At 45.7% G+C, this 12013-nt stretch overlaps 1 protein-coding gene across 5 annotated transcripts in view; it reads right to left on the bottom strand.

Moving 5' to 3' along the window:
- cenpt (centromere protein T) overlaps positions 1 to 12013 on the bottom strand; it is a 114470-nt gene that overhangs the window by 77385 nt on the left and 25072 nt on the right. For all 5 annotated transcript variants that reach the window (XM_070897947.1, XM_070897945.1, XM_070897948.1 and 2 more), the window contains exon 7: positions 8710 to 8782. In XM_070897947.1, the coding sequence (XP_070754048.1) occupies positions 8710 to 8782 (73 nt within the window). The remainder of the gene's footprint in view (positions 1 to 8709; positions 8783 to 12013) is intronic.

The raw sequence follows: 12013 nt of genomic DNA, 5'->3' as shown, positions 1-12013 counted from the left end.
TAGAAGCTTTTGCAGTCAGTTTTTATGTTTCCAGCAAGCTTCCTCTCATACTCTATTTTCCCCCTCCTAATTAAACCCTTTGTCCTCCTCTGCTGAATTCTAAATTTCTCCCAGTCCTCAGGTTTGCTGTTTTTTCTGGCCCATTTATATGCCTCTTGCTTAGATTTAACACTATCCCTAATTTCCCTTGTTAGCCACGGTTGAGCCACCTTCCCCGTTTTATTTTTACTCCAGACAGGGATGTACAATTGTTGAAGTTCATCCATGTGATCTTTAAATGTCTGCCATTGCCTATCCACCATCAAACCTTTAAGTATCATTCGCCAGTCTATTCTAGCCAATTCATGTCTCATACCATCGAAGTTACCTTTCCTTAAGTTCAGGACCCTAGTCTCTGAATTAACTGTGTCAGTCTCCATCTTAATAAAGAATTCTACCATATTATGGTCACTCTTCCCCAAGTGATCTCGCACAACAAGGTTGCTAATGAGTCCTTTCTCATTATACATCACCCAGTCGAGGATGTCCAGCCCTCTAGTTGGTTCCTCGACATTTTGGTCTAGAAAACCATCCCTAATACACTCCAGGAAATCCTCCTCCACCGTATTGCTTCCAGTTTGGTTAGCCCAATCTATATGTAGATTAAAGTCACCCATAACTGCTGTACCTTTATTGCACGCATCCCTAATTTCTTGTTTGATGCTATCCCCAACCTTACTACTACTGTTTGGTGGTCTGTACACAACTCCCACTCGCGTTTTCTGCCCTTTGGTATTCCGCAATTCTACCCATACAGATTCCACATCATCCAAGCTAATGTCCTTCCTTACTATTGCATTAATTTCCTCTTTAACCAGCAACGCTACCCCACCTCCTTTTCCTTTCTGTCTATCCTTCCTGAATGTTGAATACCCCTGGATGTTGAGTTCCCAGCCTTGGTCAACCTGGAGCCATGTCTCCGGAATCCCAATTATATCATATTCATTAATATCTGCCTGCGCAGTTAATTCGTCCACCTTATTACGACTACTCCTTGCACTGATGCACAGAGCCTTCAGGCTTGTCTTTTTAACACAGTTTGTCCTTTTAGAATTTGGCTGTAATGTGACCCTTTTGGATTTTTGCCTTGGGTTTCTCTGTCCTCCACTTTTACTTTTCTTTTCTACCTTTTGCTTCTGCCCCCATTCTACTTCCCTCTGTCTCCCTGCATAGGTTCCCATCCCCTTGCCACACTAGTTTAACCCCTCCCCAACAGCACTAGCAAACACTTCCCCCTAGGACATTGGTTCCGGTCCTGCCCAGGTGCAGACCGTCCGGTTTGTACTGGTCCCACCTCTCCCAGAACCGGTTCCAATGTCCCACGAATTTGAATCCCTCCCTCCTGCACCACTCCTCAAGCCACGTATTCATCTGAGCTATCCTGAAATTCCTACTCTGACAAGCACGTGGCACTGGCAGCAATCCGGAGATTACTACCCTTGAGGTCCTACTTTTTAATTTAACTCCTAGCCCCCTAAATTCAGCTTGCAGGAACTCATCCAATTTTTGCCTATATCATTGGTACCTATATGCACCATGACAACTGGCTGTTCACCCTCCCCCTCCAGAATGCCCTACAGCCGCTCAGAGACATCCTTGACCCTTGCACCAGGGAGGCAACATACCATCCTGGAGTATCGGTTGCGACCGCAGAAACGCCTATCTACTCCCCTTACTAGAGAATCCCCTCCCATTATAGCTCTCCCATTCTTTTTCCTACCCTCCTCTGCAGCAGAGCCACCCACAGTGCCATGAACTTGGCTGCTGCTGCCTTTCCCCCAACAGCACCAAAACGGTATAGCTTGCTAACTGGCCTAGGCTGTAGCACTAGATTACTACCCTTACAATCCTACTTTTGAATTATAATAGCCAACTGCTCAAACTCCCCTGAAAGACGCTATTCTACTTTTACCAACACAATTATTTCAAATCACAGTTTTTAGGTGGGATGGAGAGTGTATATAATGTGATACCCGAGAGACAGGCTAGATGGACCAGAGGGACTTTTCTTGTCCGTATATTCGTAATACAGGTTCGACCTCCCGAATCCGGCAACCTCGGAACCAAGGCCGAGCCGGTTTTCGTGTTTTTCTGGACTCCGAAACGGCTTTCTGACATCACGAAACCGGAAACACCCGAAGCCAGGTTCGGGTATTTCCGGATTTCAGAACACCAGAGGGGAGGAGGGGGGCGGTGCTCGCCGAGGAACTGTTCGGGTCGCCGGCCCCGTCGATGAGGTCGTCGGGCGGGGCCAAGCCGCCGAGGATCTGATCGGGCGGGCCCTGCCGCCGAGATAAAGGGGAGGGAGGGGGGCCGGGGCGAAGTCGGGCCGCACGAAGTCGGTTCGCCGAGGCGGGGGGGTAGGGTACGAATATTGGAACGTTTTCCGGTTTCCGGACGACCCCGCCACGGATCGGCCCGGTGTCCGAATTCCAAAACTCCGGATTTTGGAGGTCGAACCTGTATAAACCACGACTTTCGGCTGCTCACATACCTTTGCTTGCATCCCTCACCCTGGATGCATTTGTCCATTCAGGTCTTCCTGGTGCAGCTGCAATCATCGGCAGTCCCTCGGAGTAGAGGATGACTTGCTTCCACACTAAAAATGAGTTCTCGGGTGACTGAACAGTCCAATGCGGGACCTACTATCTGTCATAGATGGGGCAGATAGTGGTTGAAGGAAAGGGTGGGTGGGGGACATGGGTTGCCTTGCGCTCCTTCCGCTGTCTACGCTTGGCTTCAAGGATGCCCTTGAACTGTTTCTTCTACCCACCTGGGGCTCGCTTCCCGTGTTGGAGCTGAGTAAAGCATTTGTTTTGAGAGTCTCGTGTCAGGTATGCGAATGATGTGGCCCATCCAGCGGAGTCAGTGCCTCAGAGTGTGCGCAGACGCAAGCATCGTCTGCATACTGTAATTCGATGACGGAGGATGGGACAACCTTGGACCTGGCCTGGAAGCGGCGGAGGTTGGACAGATTCCAGTTTGTCCTGTAATTTAGCTCCACTCCAGTGGGAAGCTTGCTGAGGGCAAGGTGGAGCATTGTAGCAAGGAAGATCGAGAATAGTGTTGGTGCGATGACGCAGGAAAAAGGTCTGTCATGGATCCGTTTGTCAGGATCACGGCTTGCATGTCATCATGGAGCAGGCACAGGATAGTGACAAACCTTTGAGGGCAGCCGAATCTGAGGAAGACGCTCCATAATCCCCCACGGTTGACAGTATCGAAGGCTTTTGTGAGGTCAAAGGCGGCCATGTACAAGGGTTCCCTGCATTTCTCTTGCATCTGCCGCGCGGTGAAGATCATGTCCATTGTACCCCTTCGTGGGCAGAATCCGCATTGTGATTCTGGGAGGAGCTCTTCAGCCACGAGGAGAAGGCGATTGAGGAGGATTCTTGCAATGACTTTCCTGATGATCGACAGCAGGGAGATTCCTCTGTAGTTACCGCAGTTGGACTTGTAACCTTTCTTGAAGATGGTCAAGATTACCGCGTCTCAGAGATCTCCTGGCATGATTTCCTTCGTCCAGATAAGAGAAATGAGGTCATGGATTCACGCCAGTAATGCTTCTCTGCCATGTTTTAGTGCTTCAGCAGGGATTCCATCTGCTCCGGATGACTTGTTCTTCAGTTGTCAGATGGCCTTTTCAACCTCGTGCCGGGCTGGGGTTGTGCCGAGATGGTGGCGGGTGGTATGCTGTGGGATGGAGTCAAGGACACATGTCGAAGACAGAGTCTCGGTTAAGGAGATCCTCGAAATGCTCCTTCCAGCGGGCACCGACTGCCTATGTCCTTGATGAGCACCTCTTCGTTCTTGGCCAGCAGTGGGGTAGGGTCTTGGGCCGTAGGTCGTCTTGACTACACTGAAGAATCCTCGCACGTCGTATTGTCAGCTAGCTGCTGGATTTCTTGAGCTTTCTCCACCCTGTTTGACATCTGTAGAGCTGCTTTCTTACCCTCGAGTTGTGTTGCTGCTTCCAGTCCAAAAATGCCTTGCGCTTGCAGCATATTAGCTCCTGGTCGTTCTCATCAAACCAGTCTTGGTGTTTCCTGGTTGGGTGACCTGAGCGTCTCTTCGCAGGTGCTAAATATGGAAGCCTTGCAGGCAGACCAGGCACGGTGGACACTCTGCGTCTCTGGGTCACTGGGAGCAGTCAGGTTGGTAGCAAGGCGCTGGCTGAATAGGGTTTACTCAGTGGGATCTTTATGAGTGCTGTGACGTTGATTTTCCTGCGGCATTGTTTCTGTTGCTGTCTTCGTTTTGGGGCAATGTTGATGGTGATGATAGAGCAAACTAGGCGGTGGTCAGTCCAGCAGTCAGCAGCTCCAGTTATGGCGCGGGTGATGCACATGTCTTTGCGGTTCCTCGCTCGGACGATGATGTAGTCTAGCAGATGCCAGTGCTTGGAGCAAGGGCATTGCCATGATGCTTTATATTTGGCCTTCTGACAGAACAGAGTATTGGTTAGGACGAGGCCGCGTTCGAAGCATTTCGTCATGAGGAGAGTGCCGTTGGAGTTGGCTTTCCCTTGCCGATCACACCTCCTCAGAGGTCAGTGTCCTTTCCAACTCTGGCTTTGCCGTCGCCAAGGAGGATCAGCTTAATGCCTGTTGAGACTCGGGACAGGGAGTGTTCGAGGCTGGAGTAGCATTCCTCTTTGGTCTCGTTTGTAGCTTCCAGTGTTGGGGTGTACATGCTGAAGTGACGCACTGGTTTCGGGATAGGGTGAGCCGAAGAGTCATGAGGCATTCGTTTATCCCGCAATGGGAGTCTCTGAGACGGCCCATTAGTTTGTTTTTTTTTTTAACGGCGAAGCCTACCCCATGGAGGCGCCATCCTACTTCAGGTCTGCCTTTCCAGGATGTGGTATAGCCATCACCTTGTTCTTTGAGCTGGCCTTCCAGGACAGCGATATCGATGTCAAAGTGCTCGAGTTCCCATCCAACAATCGCGGTGCGGCGTTCCGGTCTGTTGCTGTTGGGGGTGTCCATGAAGGTCCTGACATTCCAGATCCTGAACTTCATCTTAAAGTGTGGAAGATGCCTGTGCATGAATTCTTTTAATGTGGGGTGGCCATTGCACACCAGCTACCACACAGGCTTGACAGCAAGGTCTTGGTCCAGTGGCCTCTTCCGTGAAGAATGCACAAAGTATGTGTTTAATTTCTCTGCCATTTCCTTATTCCCCATTATAATTTCTCCTGTCACAGCCTGTAAGGGACCCATATTTACTTTTCGCTAATCTTTTCCTTTTTACATAACTATAGAAGTTTTTACAGTCTGTTTTTATGTCTCTCGCTAGTTTACTCTCATATTCTATTATCCCTATCTTGATCAATTTCTTGGTCCTCCTTTGCTGAATTCTAAAATCATCCCAATCCTCATTATAAGCCTCTTTCTTTGGTCTAATACTATCTTTAACTTCTCTTGTTAGCCACGGTTGGACCACTTTTCCTGTGGGGTTTTTGTGCTTTAAAAAGGAATGTATGTTTGTTGTAAATTATGTATTAATTCTTTAAAAGACAAGCAATGGCTAGCATTTAATGTAGTTTCCCTATCGACCTCAGCCAACTCACCTCTCATACCTACATGGTGTGTTTTCTTTTGGTTTAAGACCCTGGTTTCGGATTTAATTAAATCACTTTCAAACTCAATATAAAATTCTATCATATTATGGTCACTTTTCTCTAAAGGCTTCTTTACTACAAGGTTATTAATTAATCCTTTCTCATTGCACAATACTAGATCTAAAATAGCCTGTTGCCTTGTTGATTCCTCAACATACTAATCTTGTTTTGCCCAGATTTGGTTTGCCCATTGTGTGTGTAGATTAAAGTCCCCCATGATTACTGTATTACCCTCGTTACATGCACCTCTAATTTCTTGATTTATACTGTGCCCTACATTACCATTACTGTTTGGGGATCTATAAACAACTCCCACCAATGTTTTCTGCCCCTTACTGTTTCTTTGCTCCACCCAAACTGATTCTCCTTCTTGATTTTCCAATCCAAGATCCTTTCTCTCTATTGTTTTTATCCCATCCTTTATCAGGGCTACCCCTCCTCCTTTTCCATATCTCTTCTAACAGTTCGGTATTCTGCAATATTTAGTTCCCAAACTTGGTCACTTTGGAACCACGTCTCCGTTATGGCTATTAGACCAAACCTATTAATTTCTATCTGCATTATTAATTCATCTATTTTGTTGTGAATGCTTTGTACATTCAGATATAGTGCCTTTAGCTTTGACTTTTTTCTATTTTTCCCTGATGTCACTTTAGTCACTGATGCCTTTATTACCTTTGTTACTCTCCCATCCTGATCCACTCTGCTTATTTTTACCCAAAACTCTGCTCTAGAGCCTTTACACTTCTCTTGAAACTTCTATATTAAGAAAATTCCACGCACCACTAGCTTCTACTGTCCTGCTATCCTAAAGAATTAGAATGGGCTCAAAATCGAAAATAACAAGCAACTTTAAGCCAACTACATTTAGTACTTCAGCCAAATTTCCTTTACCCAAAGCCACAAATTCCTATTCATCCTAGTTTCACATGCCTATGCAGCTATATTTATAAATGCTTGCCAATTTGTTGGTATATTTACATACTACATATAAGCACTTCAGTAGCAAAAGTAATATTTTAAATATCATCTTGATTTTTGAACTGGTAAAACACAATTTAGAAAAAAAAAAGAGAAGGATTTATTCTTTGGGAGTTTCCTGAATGTGTGTAAAAAGGGGACTACAACCAGTGTATTCTTTTCATGCGCAGGCCCTTTAACTGGCTGCATACCGCATTCAATTTTCACACATGCGCGGTTTCTTCCATTTAAAAGCCGGTGAGCGGCCTGTGCGGAACCTCCAGACAGCTGCATGGCTTAGCAGGAACGTTGAGTACAACTAGAATTCCAGACTTCCACAGTAAATATTTATATTCAGTGTACCAGTAAACTCAACTGTCGAAACAGCACAACAAAAATTTCCATTCGAGAGCTAGCTACTCCAAGCATCATTCTGGAATTTACCCAACTAATTATATTCTCAGCACATTTATCCAACAGTACACATTATCTCAAATTAAAACAATGTGTAGTGCCTATGTTGCTGGACTAATAATCCATTGACGGTCAGTCCAAATCCCACCATGGCAGTTTGAGAATTTGAATGCAGTTTTAAAAATCTGGAAATAAAAAGCTGATATGAGTAAAAGTAACCATGAAGCAATGTTCCCCCTAATTTTAAATTTGGGTATGCAGTCCCTTTTATGGGCTGCGTGCCCCATTCAAAGTTTTGCACATGTTGCAAAATTTCACATTGGAAAAGTCGGTCCCAGGCTGCGTGGGACCGGCAGAAAGCAATGTGGCCATGCAGCTTGGAGGGAACATTGCCATAAAGCTGTCGATTGTCATAAAAACCCAATTAGTTAGTACATTATTGTTTTTTTAGAGAAACAAACATATCCTTACCTGATAGTATAGTTAGAAGCTAGATTAAAATCTGTTAATTCAATAATTGGGTTCTGCTGTAACACTATTTTAAGGCTCAGTTCTAATATTTGCTACTACATCAAGACTGGATGGTGCCACAACACACACAGCAGAAAAATGCAGTTACACAAACATGGTATTATGGGCCAGAAAATGGATACAGCAACTATCAGCAAGGGCCGACATCGATGACAAGGTCCAACGCTGCCTCCAGTGTGCCAGCGCAGTCTTCGGTCGCCTGAGGAAGAGTGTGTTTGAAGACCAAGACCTCAAATCTGACACCAAGCTTATGGTCGACAGGGCAGTGATACCCGCCCTCCTATATGGCTCAGAGACGTGGACCATATACAGTAGACACCTCAAAGCGCAGTAGAAGTACTACCAATGCTGCCTCTGCAAGATCCTGCAAATCCACTAGGAGGAGAGACGCACCAACGTCAGTGTTCTCGCTCAAGCCAACGTCTCCAGCATCGAAGCACTGATCACACTAGACCAGCTCCGTTGGGCGGGCCACACTGCCCGCATGCCTGACACGAGACTCTCAAAGCAAGTGCTCCACTCCTACACGGCAAGCGAGCCCTAGGTGGGCAGAGGAAATGCTTCAAGGACACCCTCAAAGCCTCCTTGATTAAGTTCAACATCCTCACCAGCACCTGGGAATCCCTAGCCCAAGACTGCCCTAAGTGGAGGAAGAGCATCCAGGAGGGCGCTGAGCACCTCGAGTCTCGTCGGAAGAGCATGCAGAAATCAAGCGCAGTCAGCTGAAGGAACATGCGGCAAACCAGACTCCCCACCCACCCTTTCCTTCAACCACTGTCTGTCCCACCTGTGACAGAGACTGTAATTCCCATATTGGACTGTACAGGCACCTGAGAACTCACTTTTAGAGTGGAATCAAGTCTTCCTCGATTTCAAGGGACTGCCTATGATGACAGCAACACCAAAGCGAGAGGTTTTACTCCTTTTTCATCTGGTCATTGGATTTTTTTTTTTTAAACTGATATATTCTATTAACTTCCCCTACCATTCTCAAAAAGTGAGCCAAATGGTGGAATTCCTAAGTCAATGCAAGACTCCTGTGCAGGTAACTTTTCAATATTTATATGGTGAATACAGCAAAATCCCTTAAAATAACTTCAAGTAAAATCCACATTCATTTGATCTGACTGTATGGTTATTACCCAACAATTGTTGAGACATCTGGAAGTCTTGTGCTCTTTTCGTTTAGTTCCACTTGTTCACTTTCTTGAGGTTCTAGGAATCAAAACAGGCATTTTAGCACATAAAACACGACTTGACTATTTTCATTTACATCACTTTTTTCTCTTATTCTCCTGAAGGCAGTGTCACCTTGCTGAAGTAGTTTCAAGTCAGTTTCCCTTTGGGACCTTACACAAGTCACCATTATTGATGCGTGAGCCTCAAAATTAATTATAGATAGGCTATTCAAATCAAAGGAGGGGAATCACAGCTATTCAACTGCGAGAAGGGGGTAGTAGCATAGCCAACTCTGAACATGTGCTCACATCAGGTAATTCAGCAACAGGGTTGGAAGCTGATATCTTCGTAGCCTGTATGGCTCAGTTACTCACTGGAGAAACCGGCTAAGACATTGGGGAAGCTCTAGTCACATCACTGAAATACATTCTTGGTACTATTTCTACATTTATCACCCGTGTCACATTGTTAAGACGTGCTTATACTGATCTAATCTTAGCTGTTGTGAAGTTGAGGATTGTTGATTTAAAAGATTGTGAAAATCAGTTGCTTAAACAGATCTACAAAGTCGACATTTTCAACTATTCTTCCAAGATGTTTGACATTGGTATCCATCATCTTAACTTTGCTACATTTCCCAGTCAAATTGCTGAACTTCCCCATCACCACTATGACTTCAGAACTCAAATTACCAATTTGGTCTTTTGTAGAATGATACAGCATAGGCGGCCATTCAGCCCAGCGTGCCTGGACTGGCTCTTTCAAAGAGCTACCCAACTAGTCCTACTCCCCATAGCCAATCGTTTCCCTGTCAAGTACTTCTCTTCAAGTATTTATCCAATTCCCTTTTGAAAATTATTATTGAATATGCTTCCACCACCTTTTCAGGCAGTGCATTCCAGATCATAACCTACTGAGTATTTCTTTTCTCTCATCTTACCTCTGGTTCTTTTGCCAATTACCTTAAATCTGTGTCCTCTGGTTACCAACCCTTCGGACATTGGAAAAAGTTTATCTTTGTTGAGAGAGTTGCAAGGCAGGAAGAGGTCACAGAGATAAGGAGGGATTTGAACAAGAGGATGAGAATTTTAAAGCCAGCCATCACTCCCAGTACAGAATGTGCCTCATTACTAACAGGAGGGATGTTACTTTAATTACTAATGGCACAGAAAGGCGAATCATTGCTCTTCTAAATAACGGCCCTGAAATCCTGACCTCCCCAGGTCTGTACGGAGTGTGTACAGACCTGGGAAGGCAAGGCAAAAGCCGGTTTTTAGCACGCAATGCGCCAAAAACCAGCTTTTCTTATCTGTCAAGTTTCTGGCTTGACAGATCGCACACATCTCGGCTGCCAGGACATTCGCATGGGCAAGATTGTGGTATTTGCCCATCTCTTGCCCTGCGAATGTCCTTAAAATTCTTGCGCCTGGTAAAAGCAGGCAGATAGCCTACTTTTACAAGTGTAAGAGTTTTAAAACATATAAAAATAAAATTTAAAAAACATGTTTTAATGTTAAAAACCCTGCCCACTAAGGTAAGTTTATTTTAAACCATAATTTAAAATTTTTTTTTTTTTAAAAACAGAATATATATATTTCCCCCCCCCCCCCCCAAGACATTTATTAACTTTAATTTAAATTAATGTTAAATATGCGATTTTTTTCCACCCCATTTTTTTATTGGTGTTTTGGTGTTGGGGGGCGGTTTCTCATTCATAATAATGAGAACTCCTACTTACGGAGTTCCCATTATTATGAATGAGAAAATACTTTAGCTTGATTGGCTGCCCAGTGCCACGTGACTCCACCTCCAGCTCTACGTCCGTCCAGACGTGCACGCGCTCCGATGCACAGGGAAAGGAAGCCTCAGGACCGGGATCTCTGGTGGGCACAATAGCAAAAGATAAGTGCGCATCTTTTCTCTAGAACTGATTCAAACGCCCGCGGGAAGGAGGAACCGGGATTTCAAGGTCATCATAAATAAATGCATAATGAGGGGAAAATCAAACTCTATCTTTAACTAACAACTTGTATTTATATAGCGCCTTTAACAAAGTGAAACGTCCCAAGGCACTTCACAGGAGTATTATGAGATACAAATTTGAAGTAGAAATTAGCGCAGGTGACGAGGTATGTTTTAAAGAGTGTCTTGAAGGAGGAAAGTGAGGTAGAGAGTTGGAAAGGTTTAGGCAGGGAGTTCCGGAGGTTAGGGCCGAGGCAACAGAAGACACGGCCACCAATGGTTGAGCGATTATAATCAGGGCTGCTCAAGTGGGCAGAATTAGAGGAGCGCAGACATCTCGGCAGGGGGAGGGGCGCGTTTGTGGGGCTGGAGGAGATTACAGAGATAGGGAGGGGCAAGGCCATGGAAGGATTTGAAAATAAGGATGAGAATTTTGCAATCGAGGCGTTGCTTAACTGGAAGGCAATGTAGGTCAGCGAACACAGGGGTGATGGGTGAGCGGGACTTAGTGCAAGTTAGGACATGGGCAGCCAAGTTTTGGATCACCTCTAGTTTAGGCAGGGTAGAATGTGGGAGGCCAGCCAGAAGTGCGTTGGAACAGTCAAGTCTCGAGGTAACAAAGGCATGGATGAGGGCTTCAGCAGCGGATGAGCTGAGGCGAGGGAGGAGACGGACGATGTTACAGAGGTGGAAATAGGTGGTCTTAGTTACGCTGCGGATGCGTGGTCGAAAGCTCATTTCAGGGTCCAATAGGACACCAAGATTGTGAACCGTCTGGTTCAGCCTCAGGGGACAGAAGTTGGGGAGAGGGATGATTCAGTGGCTAGGGAATGGAATTTGTGGCAGGACCAAAAACAATGGCTTCAGTCACCCCAATATTCAATTGGAGAAAATTTCAGCTCATCCAGAACTGGATGTCGCACAAGCAATCTGACAATTTAGTGACCGTGAAGGGGTCGAGAGAAGTGGTAGTGAGGTAGAGGTGGGTGTCATCTGCGTACATCTGGAAACTGATGCTGTGTTTTTGGATGACGTCACCAAGGGGCAACATGTAGATGAGAAATAGGAGAGGGTCAAGGCTAGATCCTTGGGGGCACACGATGCAGGGGTGAGAAGAGAAGCCGTTGCAGGTGATTCTCTGGCTACGATTGGATAGATAAGAATGGAACCAGGCAAGTGCCGTCCCATCCAGCTGGACGACGGTGGAGAGGCATTGGAGGAGAGTGGTCAACCGTGTCAAAGGCGGCAGACAAGTCAAGAAGGACAAGATGATGGAAAAATGGAAAGAGGGAAATGAATGAATGA

The sequence above is a fragment of the Pristiophorus japonicus genome, chromosome 13, assembly GCF_044704955.1.
Source record: "Pristiophorus japonicus isolate sPriJap1 chromosome 13, sPriJap1.hap1, whole genome shotgun sequence".
Classification (NCBI taxonomy): Eukaryota; Metazoa; Chordata; class Chondrichthyes; family Pristiophoridae; genus Pristiophorus; species Pristiophorus japonicus.
The sequence above is the reverse complement of the archived record's forward strand: the minus strand, read 5'-3'. Positions and strand labels throughout refer to the sequence as shown.